At 37.7% G+C, this 15598-nt stretch overlaps 1 protein-coding gene across 4 annotated transcripts in view; it reads left to right on the top strand.

Moving 5' to 3' along the window:
* Positions 1-6983, top strand: part of LOC120277119 (protein SABRE) — a 37502-nt gene extending 30519 nt beyond the window's left edge. For all 4 annotated transcript variants that reach the window (XM_039283863.1, XM_039283865.1, XM_039283864.1 and 1 more), the window contains 6 exons: positions 4431-4532; positions 4629-4814; positions 5085-5417; positions 5526-5693; positions 5900-6278; positions 6439-6983. In XM_039283863.1, the coding sequence (XP_039139797.1) occupies positions 4431-4532; positions 4629-4814; positions 5085-5417; positions 5526-5693; positions 5900-6278; positions 6439-6557 (1287 nt within the window). In that variant the 3' untranslated portion in view covers positions 6558-6983. The remainder of the gene's footprint in view (positions 1-4430; positions 4533-4628; positions 4815-5084; positions 5418-5525; positions 5694-5899; positions 6279-6438) is intronic.
* The last annotated feature ends 8615 nt before the right edge of the window (positions 6984-15598 follow it).

The raw sequence follows: 15598 nt of genomic DNA, 5'->3' as shown, positions 1-15598 counted from the left end.
ATAGAGTCAAATTCCAAACATACAAATAATATATTATATAATTTTCAATTAGTTAGATGCTTAGTTATTTAAATAAGAAAGATATGCGCAGCAATTAAATGAAGGTTCAAAAGATTAGGAAGATCACATGATGGTTCTGGAAATTAAGTTTAGAAAGATGAGCAAAAGATCAGTAATACTTGAAAAGAGAAATTCAAGAAGATAGAGAAAATCAGGATATTTTCCGGAGAATAGAGGAAAAAGAACAGAAATTTGGATTTCTGTAGCAAAGGAGAACATGATACATGTAATCTAGAGTGGCTTAGGGTTACACAAGCGACCTGGACACATTATCCAAAAGTTCATATTTGTAGGTTATGCCAATATGCAAGTAATCTACTTCACATCTGCGTATCAATGTTGTAGAATCAAATTGTAGATGTGTTTATATTGCAGTGATATCTCTTTGGGTTGAACATTCAGGCAAGAACTGTTTAGATCTATTTTGAGAGCCAAAGCCAATGGCCCAATGATAAGGAATTTTCTATGATATGAGCTTAAGTCTTAAACTAGGTTCTTTGATTTGGATTTGGATCAGGATTTCTCTTTTGTAAATGTGGACTTGGACTAAAAATTATTATTTTCCATCACAAATAGATAGGAAAATAAGCTAATACCCTGCAGGATTTTTATTGTTGCTAGTGTAGGGGGAAGCTCCTCTAGGTGCAAAGTATCATTCAGTTGGATGCAAACCAAACATATTGTTTTCGCCTAATTCAACCCACAGGGTTAAATTGGTATAATGAGAAACCCAAGCTTATATATTCAAATCTATATTTTCCAAATTAACCCATGGGGAACTATTAGTTTCTCTAACATGCCCTCGTGATACATGCTAGTCTTATTTTAACCAACCATGTTGCAAATAAATCAAACAGACCAAACTCTGATATTATGTCAGATGCAAATCAAATATATAATTTGGGCTTGATTCAACACAAAAGGTTAAGCTAATAGGATGAGAAAACCCGGCCTATATATTCAAATCCATATTTTCCTAATTAATCAATGTGGAACTATTAGTTATTCTAACTTCATGTGTAACTTCATGTGCACATCTTTTCCGTATCACCTCTATTCTTTGCTTTTCTAAATCCAGGGCAGTGAATTATTTGTTCATTCCTTCAGTAGTGGACTTCATATTGATTGCTTTTCCATGTATGCAGGTTCCCCTTCAATTTAATTGTTTATCATTTGTTTATTTATTTTTCTTTGAATCTGGGTGTTTGGATAGGGAATAAGGGGAGGATTTGATTAGGCCATTGAAAGGTTAAATATTTCCCCTTATTCCTTCTAGTGTTTGAATAGAGGGAAGGAATAAGGGTGGGGTGTTTGCTAAACTAAAGGGAGGGATGATTGGATCAAGAATGTTTATTCCTTCTGTTCGACTTTTTTATCATTTATTTGACATGAATCATACATTTAAGAGAGGAAAATTATTATACTTATGGTTGTCATTAGCATCTCCCTTATCATTAATATGATGTAATCATATTATTCTTGCTATCATTGTTATTTTTGTTTTAACTATTATTACGTAGATATACTTGTATTTATATTAATATATACAAATTAGGATGTTATGTTAAATGTTGATAATTACTTTTTTGAACTTGAATAATTGATTCTGGCAATGGTATATAATCAGTAATAGAAAAATCAAGAAGACAAACAAGAAAGAATAACATAAGATTGGATTGGGGGTATACTCGTAACTCTCATTCTACCCCTTAATCTGGCATAAGCTACTGTTGATATTGGATTAAGACTTGTTATTGCTTATAGGGAGGATTGAGGATTAATGGGTTTTGGGGTGTTTGGCAAATTTTGAGGAATAAGGAAGAATGATCCTTCATTTATTCCTCTATCCAAACACCATTGTAGTGTCTATACTGACATTCTACTGTCCTCCCTTTATGATTCAGCTTCTTTGGTAAGAATGTTATCTCATTTGACAGTGTGCTGGACTGCAATTAATTGTGTATGGATTTGACTCCTTTGGCACCCTTCTTAATGGTGATCATGCTTCCGTTGCCAATGATTAAGCTATATATGATTTTGTTGGTGGCATGTGATCAACCTCTTTCCCCTAACCATCGAGATAAACTAGTCTGTGATTATTGCCAATCAAAAACCCCTTTGATCTAGCTTAACTACCCCATATTGGATTCCTCATCTCATTGATCTGGCATCACTATTTTGATCTATACAATGAAGCTTCTTTCTAATTGACTTTCTTTAGTTGATTTTCTGTGGGCAAATAATGCATCACTAGCTATTTTAATCTTTTCAAAACAGTCCTGAGGGTTTTTCCTTTCACATTGAGTATGAGAGAAGATGAGAGGAAAAAGATTTTGAGATCAGTAAACAACTTTGAGTGCGCAATGAACACTGGTGATGCGCTAGAAACTAGAAGGAAGGAGAAAACTCTGTTGTACCCAGAAAGATAATGGCTGCATGGGCAATATTAGTGCCATAAAGACATCAAGAAGAAACTTCTTGAATTTTTATTTCCATTCTGCCTTGGTTTTCCCTGAGGGTAATCCTTCTTGCATCTTGAGCATTATTAATTGGTATTTTATCTGTGCAGTGAGCGCTACAATCTTTACCTGATCCTAGTGGTTACTTTTCAATGGTTTACGGTTCAAATTGAAAAAGCAAACCTATTTGTCAACAGCTAAACTAAAAAGCCTTCTTCGCAATAGAAATTCACATATTTGTAGGAAATCGTTTATCTGAATATTTCATTGTATCATGAGCTTTATTACTACTGTTTATTCTTGTGTGCTTGTGAGTCTCATACCAAATCTAATTGGTTGACTATTTTAGATTTAAAATTGAACTTGAAAACAACATTCCTCTTTATTGCACATCATATGGTTTATGTTTCAACTTCAATTTGGCTTAAAATCTTATGGATAGAGGTGGTATGGAAAAGATGTATAGATTAGGACCACTAGCATGAAAATCAAATTAATCATTTTGAAGTATGTAATTTAAAAACTTGTGAATTAAATTTCCTGATATCTATCTAAAAACTCTGTACACTTCTCAGTAACCTTAATACTCGTAACCATTTATTATTGTAAGTGGCAATATGTTGTTTGTTCTTAAGAGAGACCATATCTCATATGCAGTAAATAGGGCTGTCAAACAAGCTCAGCCCTCGCATAATTTTTGGCTCACTCAAGCTTGTTCAATCATAAATGAACCAAAGCTTGAGCTAAAATTTAGGGCTCAATAGGTAAACGAGCCAAGCTCAAACATACCTTGGCTCATTTGATAATGTTCCATCATACTGTGTTGTAAATAACATAATATGGTAGTAAAAAAAATTTTAAAATTAAATAAAACTTTTAATTTAGCTTTTGTAAGGATTTAAATGAAAATATGTTGAAACATGCAACTTTAATACAGTAAATTTTAAGATAGCTCCCCTGCCGCTGCAGTTTCAATATTTAAAACTAAAAGTCCAGTCTTATCTTTTACAAATCTCCAATCTCCAAATCTTGCATAACGCTCTTCTCAGAATTGAACCTTAGTCAAAAGTGAGCCGAGCTTTAGCTCAGCTAATTAAGCTTGAGCTTGAGCCTGGTTCACAGGCTCAAACCAAGCTTGAGTCTGCATCTAGCACAGCAAGCTCAATGTGAGCCTGGACAAGCTCACTCAAGCTCGGCTCAATTACAGCCCTTGAAGTAAGCAGACACATGCGGTGTTTTGAATTATTGATTATTTATATATTTATAAAATGCATCTTTGTTTATTTGCCTGTAAATAACTAGCAATATTTTAAAACTTTTTTGATTTGATAATTTCTATAAATATTGTATATTTTGCATTAAACATATACTGTAACCCTTTCAACGAATAATGTAGTCTACAGCTACTAGCCCCTCCCTTTACACTAGTCTAACAGATGGGTGATTTAGGGCCTGTTGCAGTTCCTGTCCTTCATTTCCCTTTTTTGTGTGAACAAAATTCCTTTCTCCTTTTCTGTTTTGTCTCCTAGATCTTTCTATAGGAGTATGACATGATTTGTGAGGATTATAAATAGTTACTACTTGTTGGATTGAATATCATATCTTCATGAATTCTATGATCTGAAGTACCTTTGACTTACTGTGTTCTTCATCTTTTGGGCCAAATTTTAATTTTACTTTTCATTTGACACATGTTCTGCAGCATCTTATGAACAATGATTTTGTTTGTTATGAGACTTGAGATAGCTTATGGTTGTACCCTTGTTATGATGGAATTTTTTTTAACTGCCTTGTCACCTTTTCCTATGAGTAGTCCTTACTGCATGCACAAAATTTGGTGTCATAATGTTCTGAAAATTGGAAAGAAAAGGAAAAAAAAAATCTAAGGATTTTGCACATGTTCTTTTGCAGGTAGAAATATATCCATTGAAGATTCATTTGGCTGAAACAATGTACAGAATGATGTGGGACTACTTTTTCCCAGAAGAAGAACAAGATTCACAACGACGGCAGGTTAGCTGAATGCTGTTGTATATTCAGGTCTCTTGATTTCAATTATATAGTTTCCACTAATTTTCCTGATACCTTTTTGCTTTGTGAAATGTTAAGGAAGTATGGAAAGTTTCAACTACTGCTAGTTCAAGACGGGGGAGAAAAGGTTCTGCCGCTGAACCTTCTTCCTCAAGTAGCCACGCTATAAGAGAACTTGAGGCTCTTGGAAAACTGGGGACAGCTGCCAGTTCCTCTGTTCCTGGTGGCGCCATCCAATTTTCTACCCCTGGTGATTCTTCCCAAGTAAGTCTCAATAAAATGAGCCACTTGTACAATTTTCAATTAACAATGCTTTTCTGTAAGAAAATGTTGCACTAGAAAATGGAAAAAATGACATGAGGCATAAAGTAAAAATTTTGAGGATATGCTTTTTTCCATTTTACACAAGGAATGTGTCATTATATAATTAAAGTGGGGCAATTACATTTTAAGCCTTCTGTTTCCAAAATGTAGTGATTTTTTTGTAGTATCTGCAAGTCTTTATTTACATTAACTTATGTAAGCTGCATCCAGGGAAGCAAAAAACCAAACACACGGCCAAATTCAGAGCTTCGACGAACATCTTCATTTGACAGAACTTGGGAAGAAAATGTTGCTGAATCTGTAGCCAATGAACTTGTCATGCAAGCCCATTCCTCGAGCGTATCTACAAAAAGTGGTCTCCTTAATCCAACACCAGAACTTCAAAATGCTTCTGTGGAAGTCACATCCAAAAGTAAACCTAAAGATAAGATGGCCAAAGCAGCTCGCTTGTCCCATGAGGAGAAGAAAGTTGGGAAGTCTCAGGATGAGAAAAGAACTAGAGCCAGGAAGATGATGGAATTTCATAACATCAAGATAAGTCAGGTTAGTCTTTCTATGCATATACTCTGTCAATTTGACGCTGTTAGTTCGCCTGTAATATTACCACCCAGTCCAGGGGTTTACCCATATTTTTGCATACTTGTTTCTTAGGTTGAGCTGCTAGTTACTTACGAGGGTTCAAGGTTTGCGGTGAATGACTTAAGACTTTTGATGGATACTTTCCATCGTGTTGAATTTACTGGCACATGGAGGCGTTTATTTTCAAGAGTAAAGAAACATATTATCTGGGGTGTCTTGAAGTCAGTGACTGGGATGCAGGTTATTGCTGAACATAGAATTTTTGCTTTCTGTCGTCCATTTATTTTTGTTATTTGATTAGCAGATATGCTTAAATATTTTTTTTCTGTGAACTATTTGTCTTATCATTGCTTTGATCCTCGAATCATCTCAGACTTTAACCTTGTTGATGTTTAAATGCAAATTATCCTGCTTGACCTGCCTTCGTAATGGCCCTCTTTATGTAGGGCAAGAAGTTCAAAGACAAGGCACAAAGTCAAAGAGATGCACAAGGTGTTGTTCCTGACATTGATCTTAATTTTAGTGATAGTGATGGTGGGCAGCCTGGAAAGGCTGATCAAAACCCTATAGCATTTCTCAAGCGGCCGAGTGATGGTGCTGGTGATGGGTTTGTCACCTCCATAAAGGGACTGTTCAATTCTCAACGTCGGAAAGCCAAGGCTTTTGTATTAAAAACAATGAGAGGAGAAGCAGACAATGAGTATCATGGTGAGTGGAGTGAGAGTGATGTCGAATTCTCTCCCTTTGCTAGGCAGTTGACGATAACAAAAGCTAAAAAACTTATTCGGAGGCACACAAAGAAGTTCCGTTCCAGAGGCCAGAAGGGTACATATAATCTTTTCCTCCAATGCAAAACTCGAATGCTTACAGACCAAGAAGTGTCTTGTTTTGTTTTGTTTTATATGAACTTGAGAGTTTCCAAGCAATTGTTCTAGGCAGGTCAATGAATTTTGACAAATGCAACTCTTATTTTCATGTCTTGCAGTGCAGCAAATCGATTCACTCCAATCATCGCCAAGGGAGACTACACCATATCAAAGTGATTCTTCTGGTGGATCTTCCTACGAGGACTTCCACGAGTTGAAAGCCGCGGTCCTAGATTGATTCCTCAAATTCTAGCCAGCCATTATTCGACATTTTTCTCAAATTTGAAGTATTTCTTAGTAGGCCAAACCCAAGTATCCCGGTAGGTTTTGGAGATCTTGCTATAAGTTATTATATGTATATTGAAACTTGAGAGAGAAGTTCCGGCAGCATGACATGAGAAATCTTTTGCTAGAACCATGATTGGATTTGGACTAAGGTGAAGGAAGTTGAATTATGTATATAGGAGTAAAAACATGTTGGTCTGTTTTTTATATTTCTGCTTTTTCTATTTTTATTTTTATCTATCTTTTGTATCCTCTGTTAAGAGGTATATATATATATATCCATATGGGATCTCAGTACATTCCAAATTTTTGCAAGTGTAGATGTCACTACAAAAGAGAAATAAGCCAATAAAAGAAGGCCTAAATTTTTTCATTTTTATTTACAGAATTGAGTTAAAATGTTGTATGTGTGTGCAACTCAACAGTATGAGAAACACAGTGCTTCCACTGTGTTATCAGCAGTTTGGAAGTACTCATAAAATAAGTTCTTCACTTTCATTTTTCTGGAGTACTTCTAACACAAATATTTCTATTTGTAAAATAATAGTTATTTTATTTGGATATTCGGATGCATATTGGAATGTATTGTTAGGCTCTTGTTATATCTTCTGAACGTGAGCCTAGACAGTTAAAATCATGAAAGGTATGCGGTTTTGGAAAAAGACTAGAATTCATTCATACGAATACCATGGAAATTAACCATTTTAATGAAAGTATCATTGGTTTAAAAAAAAATGTCCCAATGTATTGTTATCCGACTCCAAAAGTGCTTTTTGGGAAATATTGCTTAAAGCATGTAGTTTGGATACCTAATTTATAAGTGTTTTTATGCTTTTTAGGTTCAGCGCTAGTAGTTTTCTTTTATGTGGTTGTGTGTATTGTCACAGGCTTGTACTTCAACTCCAAAAACGTGGGGCACTTGATCAAATTCTCTCTGATCAAATTAGGGTTCACAAGGATCTCTCTGATCAAATTAGGCTTCGCTTCCTTAAGCTAATTTGTCTTAGCAAGTTGCCCATGAACTTAGGAATACCAAAAAAGGAATTGGAGACTTTAAGGATCTTTGGGGAAGCTCTCTATTAAGTGGAACATTTTATAATTGTTGCACGCACTTCTTGGTTACCCCTCAAGGATGACCTAAAGGGTATTTATAGTACTCTACCTCAATGGACAGTGGAGATCGACTTGATCTGATGACTATAACAGATTCTCTAGAGAACTCCATATTCTTCCACACACTATTAAAAATATCTAAGTTTCTTCCAAGTCCTAGAGTCTTCCATCCAACTCTACACTTATGGAGTGGACTTTAGAGAACTCCATATAATTCTACTAGTTTACAAGATACAAGGCCCTTCCACATGACTCTAGATTATTCCATTCAAATCTGGACTAAGTTTTGGGTGGAACCTCTATGATGCTAGATAAATGTAGGGTTGCTCAGTCCATGTTGCACCATGCGTGTACTATTAAAAATATAAGAAAATATTTTTGAAACTAGGATTTTGCTTAGATATATGTGTGTGACGCCTCATGAGTTGATATAGATATATAAAAGGATCAAAACTATTTTCTTTAAGTATTTGTTTGGGTTAAGGCTTGGAGCTGAATAGTGATTCTTTTAACTTGAAATAGTTTCACGTGCTTATTGGGATTGATGGTGATAGCGGCCTACGGCCTATGGGCATTGGCCCAAAACTGTGGAAAAGGTCTAGCACTGTAGTGCCGAGATCTCCTCAGTCTAATTTATGTAGAGGTGGCATTATTGACCCAGAGTTTTTCTATGCAAGAGGCGTTGTAAAGCTCTTGATGGTTGTGATCTTGAAATACTTGAAATCACCACTTGGGGAATCTCAGAGGCTAATAGCAAGGGATTTCACTTGTATTGTTTTATCCTTGGCGGTCCTAGGACTACTTGTGGCCACAACTAAACTGGGAATGCTTTTATGGCCAACTTGTTTTCACAACCGCAAGTGCACGGTTTTGCCAAGTAGTAAATAAGTATCGATCCCACGAGGACCAAGTATGATTACCAACCTATTGCAACAAGGGGTTATCTAGACAATTAAAAAGGTAGGAATTGGAAACAACAAGAAGCAGGGAATAAAACACAATCAAGGCTACAGAAACACAGGGCTGTGGATTACACTTCAGGTTAAAATAGACTTAGGTTTGGGAACCCACCACAAGGTGTAACATGAATAATGTGTTGGATCTAGACTAGATTTGGGTAGATCTATTGAAGGGCATTAATCCTAAGCCCCAGGTTATCCTTGTCACTCTCTTTCAAGAGGTAACAAGTTAGGTCTTGGTAGGGCCATCTCCTACTTTCATGGTAGATAAACTCTTTCAAAACCTAAATAAGCATGGTGATTAAGCAAAAGACCCTCAAGAATTACCTTTCAGTAAGTTCAGGGTGATTAATGAGGTTCCAAGACCCAGGTTATCCTTTCAGTTAACCTAGATCTCTAAGGTAGGCAAGTAATACTTTCACAATTACAAGCTGTGTACTCAAATCAGAAATCAACTCAAGAAATCTACTTTTAAGCATAAAAGATCCATACAAAATGTATCAACATATCAAACATATACCACCTTGGGTTAATCCCAAACCTAAGAAGAGTTATACACACACATTGTCTCAGTTACAAAGTGAAAATAGGAAGAACAAGAGTATGCCAGACACAGCACAACAGGGCTTAGAAGACTCCCTATAATGGCTACAAGGATATGATCTTCAGTCTCCCAGCCTTTCTCTTTTTCTTCAGCTTCTTTTCAGCCTTCAGAACTTCCTCTTTTTCTTTTTCCAGCCGCCAGCTCCTTTTTCTCCTTACTTTCCTCCTACCCTAAAGCCCATTTTCTGGTCCTTTTATAGCCAAAGATGGAAGCTGGGCCCCAGTCACTTTACAGAACACAAGTACTTCTCGCAGACCACAGATAGGTTGTGTTTCTTCCCAGTCTCCAGGGTTTCTCAACCAATTATTGCTTTCTGAAATCAAAACAACTAGAGAGAGTAGTTTGTACAAAAAGAGAGGAGAAATCACTATGAAAACTTGGAAAAATGCATGATATTTAGCTAAATGCATGAGATAACAATGAAATTTGTAAGTGCAACAACTCCCCCAAGCCTGAATTTTGCTTGCCCTCAAGCAATGTTACATTTAAAGAACATGACAAGGGAAGTTAACAGAATTCAAACGATGACATTATCTAGCACATGACACAAGCATAACTTACAAATAAAGTTCATAAAGGTCATGGAGTAATTCAGCTTCTTCCATAGGATAGACTGTACACAAGCATCACAAAAGAACTTGATTCACCTCACATGCAAATGGTCCTGAAATTTAAGATAGGATATACAGATGCAATAGATCTTAGAGACTTCATAGAACTCCCATGCACAATCCATTAGCCAAGTTGCTTATTAGAGGGATCAATAGGATTTCTTTAACACTTTATTCACCCTTTTCTCCAATTCTTTGTCCGACTAACATAGGACGTGGTGATTTTTCTCTTTTCTCTTCTTTTTTTTTTTTCGAAGGGTGCACATGCAGGTTAGGCACAAGAGCCACCCTTCTACTTGTTACAATCCTACATAGACGCACTCATGTCTCGATAGCAAATAGCCCATGAAAACAAAGGAGTGCTGGCATAGACCTCTTTTTTTTTTAATTCAAAATTCAGAAGATCACCTATATCATTTCCCTCTTATTTAAGAGCTTAACTTAGGCAAAGAGAATGCTATGGGGTCACAAAATCTCAAGAAGAATCCATTGCAAATGTATATACTAAATTAAATTGCAAGATCACAAACAATGAGATTAGCAAAGTTAGACTCATGCAAATGCAAGTGTGCAGTCCAATCACTATTAGATAAGAAAATTATCCCATGGCCTTTTTTTTTGTGTCATGCTGAACAATTCATCATAGGATTTCTGATGGCAAGAGTCTTTTTGTTTTTGTTTTGCTGCTTTTTTTTGTGTCAAGATAAAATCAAGATAAATATGCAAATGCAAGTGTGCATGAAGGAATGTAGGCAACTATTCTATTGCCAAAATAACTTACTAACTCCCCCAAGCCTAGTTATAGCATTGTCCTCAATGTTCAGTAGTTAATAGAGAAAAGTAAGCAAGTGGGGAGTGTGGAACTGACCAGACTATTGTGGAGGAGAGAAATGGCCTTGCGCGACTAGCCACTCGTAGATTGAATTGGTTTGCTGCTGAATTTGGTTTAAACTTGGCCGCTGTGCTTGTTGTTCAGCAGAAATGGTGTCGAGGGCAGTCATAATGTGCGTGAGATTATTGCAGCCTGTGGAACTTGCCGCGGGGGGTGTGGAACTTGTTCTGCAAGGGGATTTCCAGTGTGTCGTGGTGCGGGAGGGATCAGGCTAGGAAATCCCCAGTTTTTGCAGCGGTGGACAGTGGTCCGCTCAGGGTCAGGAAAGGGATAATGTGGTGTCCCTTTGAGAATGAGGTAGTAGACATCAGCTTCTTTGACGATCATCTTCATAGCGATGCAACCTTCCATGTCCAACCGAATGTTGCTTGGATAGTTTGAAATGGAGATAGGTCACAGTGAAAAGCAAAGGCAATAGGAGTGATGAGACCGCCAAGGACAATGTCACCCGAGGAAGCCTTGCCTACTTTGGCAAATTGCCTGGCTAAATGAGCACCAGTATCTAAAGGGGTGTTGTGGAGCATTGCCCAGAGAAACATGAGCTCGGATTGTCTAACGATGGCCTCACAATCACCACGGCCAAATAAAGAAAGGGCCATTATACGATGAATGTATCGGAAACAAGGATTCCTAAGACTGGTGGCCCTAGCAGTTGAAGGTTCGTATTTGGGTTCATTGGTGAGGGTGTGCCAAAAATCAGTGGCATCAAAGTCTTTGTGTGTCCGGCGATCACCACCGGTTGGAAGACCGAAAATTTGGTTAAACTGGGCCAGATTAAGCTTAAAATCTTGGTTAAGGAGTCTAAATGTGATCTCGCCTTCCTCACTACCTAGACCGTAGAGGACATGGACATCAACAGAGCTTAAGAACTCTAGGGTGAGGCATTCATAAGTGGGGAATCTCATATTAACGAATGCAGTCCACCCAAGGTTACCTACCATCCATGTACCTTGTTGGGGTGATTCTCCGTTTAGAAAGAACCCGGTATCTGTTCCTATGGAAAGCATCTCAGAAAATGATGTTGTGAGTAGACGTGTCAAGTAGCTGTTCAATTGAGGGGTGGCTCACTGGAGGAGATCGCGGAGGCTGGTCCTGGGAGCTCATTGCAGTGGCTGTACGTCTAGTTCTCCTAGTCTGCATGATGAAGGTGCTGCCTGTGGAGCTCAAGGTGAGGTGGTAAGAAGGCTGGTGGAAGTGATGGAGTTTTTAGGTTGATGGTTTGAGCTGTGAGAGGATAGTGGGAGCTATGTAGAAATGAATGTGTACTAGAGAAGGGATGGGGGTATAGTTGGATAGTTGATGGGATGGGAGAGTTATGAGGGTGTCTTGGTTGTAGGAAAAGGTAGTGTGGAATAAAGACAAGGACAAGAAGATTATGGGGAAAGGCATAGGTAGTGTTTAGGTCAATCTTGGGGTGAGAGAAAAAGTAATGGGGTGGGTGGAAAGTGGAGGGTGGACATTAGGATCGGGAGTAGAAGACTGGAAAATTTGGAGGGAAACTGTTTTTGGACTCTTCCAGTCTGCGTACGATCCACACCTGTGTTCCTTGACACACTACGGTTGTGTTTCATACCAGGTGAACCTGACGAGTCTGCATTAGCTGCTGGTAATCTAGTCTGTATAATTGAACAACAAATAAGCTAAAAGGAGCTCTGAAACAATTCTGAACCTGCAGAAAGCATCTGAACTTTAATCAGCTAACATAATTGAAAATTTGTAACACAACCATAAAAAATTAAAAATAAATAAAACAAAGACTGAAAATCAAAAAGAAAAATAGGAGCTCGTTTAAGGTCACGAGCACGACTCCTTTTTTATTCATTTATTCAGTAATGGGATGTGTTTGGGAGAGCATAAGTTCTCCCTTCCTCAATGAGCTCTCCAACAATATAATGCTTCAGTCTTTGTCCATTGACTTTGAAGGTGCCTATTGTTTTACTGTGAACTTCAACAACGCCATACGGGAAGACCTTGGTCACTCTGAAAGGTCCTGACCATCTTAACCTTAATTTCCTTGGAAAAAGCTTGAATCGAGAATTAAAAAGCAGGACCAATTCTCTACGAAAAATCTGCTTGTCATGCCATAATTTGGTTCTTTCCTTGTACATCATTGAGTTCTCATAGGCACCCAACCTTAATTCTTCCAGTTCTTGTAGTTGAAGTTTCCTCTTTTCTCCAGCTGTCTTAATATCAAAATTGAGAGCTTTAACTGCCCAAAATGCCTTGTGTTCCAATTCAACTGGCAAATGACAAGCCTTGCCATAAATTAAACGAAATGGTGTCATGCCAATCGGGGTCTTGTAAACTGTTCTATATGCCCATAAGGCATCATCAAGTTTCAGTGACCAATCTTTTCTTGTTGTCAAGACTATTTTCTCAAGTATACTCTTGATCTCCTGATTTGAAATTTCAGCCTGCCCACTTGTTTGAGGGTAGTTTGGTGTGGCGATCTTGTGTGTTACCCCATATTTTCTAAGGAGGCTTTCGAATTGTCTTTCTATAAAGCGTGATCCTCCATCACTTATGACAGCTCTAGGAATTTTGAACCTTTGAAAAATTACCCGTTTGAAGAGTTTAATTACAGTCCGAGCATCATTTGTTAGGGATGGTATAGCTTCAACCCATTTGGAAACGTAATCCACAGCCACAAGAATATATCTGTTGTTGCATGAAGATGGAAACGGCCCCATGTAATCTATTCCCCAAACATCAAAGATTTCCACTTCAAGGATGTAATTAAGAGGCATTTCATGTCTCCTTGAAATGTTTCCTGTTCTTTGACAATGATCACAAGCAAGCACAAATCTCCTTGTGTCTTTAAAAAGTGTAGGCCAATAGAACCCAGCTTGAAGTATTTTGGCTGCAGTTTTTGAAGAGCTACAGTGACCACCATAAGATGAAGAATTGCAATGGAACAGGATGTTTTCTGCTTCTTCTTCGGGGATACATCTTCGAAGTATTCCATCGGCACATCGCTTGTAAAGAAATGGTTCATCTCAAAAATAGTGTCTCAACTCTGAAAAGAACTTTTTCTTCTGCTGGAATTTCAAATCTGGTAGCAGTATTCCACAAACTAGGTAATTCAGAAAATCTGCATACCATGGAGCTTCAATTGTGGAAACTCTTAGCAGCTGTTCATCAAGAAATGCATCGTTAATAGCCAGCTCATTCTCTCCATTCTTATCCACAACCTGATGCAATCTTGAGAGGTGGGCGGCTACTACATTTTCTGCACCTTTCTTATCACGAATCTCAAGATCGAATTCCTGAAGGAGGAGAATCCATCTAATTAGTCTAGGCTTTGCATCCCTCTTGTTTAAAAGATATTTGATCCCAGCATGATCTGTGTATACTATCACTTTGGAGCCAACGAGGTAGGATCTAAATTTGTCGAAAGCAAACACAACCTCAAGGATTTTTTTTTTTTCTGTTATGGCATAGTTAACTTGGGCTTCATCTAACGCCTTGCTTACATAATATATTGCATTCAACCTCTTTTCCTTTCGCTGCCCTAGCACAACCCCTACCGCATAGTTACTCGCGTCGCACATGATTTCAAAGGGTAACTCCCAATCAGGTGGTTGAATTATTGGTGCAGTGATCAATACCTTTTTCAACCTGCAGAACATAGCCACACAGTCATGATCAAAATCAAAAGGAACATCATTAGCTAACAAATTAGTTAAAGGTTTTCCAATTTTTGAGAAATCCTTTATAAAGCGCCGGTAGAATCCTGCATGTCCTCGGAAACTACGGACTGCTTTAACTGTGGTCGGTGGTTGCATTCTCTCTATGACTTCCACCTTTGCTTTGTCTACTTCAATGCCACGTTCGGATACCACATGTCCCAGCACAATACCGTCCTGTACCATGAAATGGCACTTCTCCCAGTTAAGGATGAGGTTCATTTCTTGACACCTGTATAGCACCTTAGACAAGTTAGCTAAGCATTCATCAAAGGTTGTGCCATACACCGAAATGTCATCCATAAAAATTTTCATGATGTTTTCAATAAAATATGAGAATATAGCTGTCATACAATGTTGAAAGATGGCGGGAGCATTACAAAGACCAAATGGCATCCTCCTATAGGCAAAAGTGCCGTAAGGGCAAGTGAATGTGGTCTTGTGTTTGTCACTAGGATGGATAGGAATTTGGTAAAAACCAAAAAATCCATCTAAGTAACAAAAATGAGAGTGTTTAGGCAACCTTTCTAGTATCTGATCTATAAAAAGGAGTGCATAATGGTCTTTCCTTGTTGCCTTATTTAATTTCCTATAGTCAATGCACATCCTCCAGCCCGTGACCGTTCTAGTTGGGATTAACTCATCACTTTCATTTTTTCACAACAGTCATGCCTCCTTTTTTAGGCACTACTTGCACAGGGCTGACCCACTCACTATCAGAAATTGGGTAAATCACACGGCATCAAGCAATTTGAGTACTTCTTTCCTAACAACTTCCTTCATATTAGGGTTTAATCTTCTTTGGTGCTCAACGGAAGGTTTGTAATCAGATTCAAGTAAAATCTTGTGCATACAAACTAAAGGTTGTATTCCTTTCAAATCATCAATTGTGTACCCTATGGCTTTTTGGTGTAATCTAAGCTCGTTGAGAAGTTTTTTAGATTCTGTCCTGCTTAGATCAGCATTAATAATCACAGGATATGTGGAATTGGGTCCAAGGAATTCGTACCTGAGAGTGGGTGGGAGAGGTTTTAGTTCTACTTTTGGAGTTTTACAGTTTTCTGGGTTGTGTACTGTGGAAACTGGTTCCAGAGTTTCAATTCTGTCCTGTTTTTACTGCATAACTTTC

Source organism: Dioscorea cayenensis, chromosome 15 (genome assembly GCF_009730915.1).
Source record: "Dioscorea cayenensis subsp. rotundata cultivar TDr96_F1 chromosome 15, TDr96_F1_v2_PseudoChromosome.rev07_lg8_w22 25.fasta, whole genome shotgun sequence".
NCBI lineage: Eukaryota > Viridiplantae > Streptophyta > Magnoliopsida > Dioscoreales > Dioscoreaceae > Dioscorea > Dioscorea cayenensis.
The sequence above is the reverse complement of the archived record's forward strand: the minus strand, read 5'-3'. Positions and strand labels throughout refer to the sequence as shown.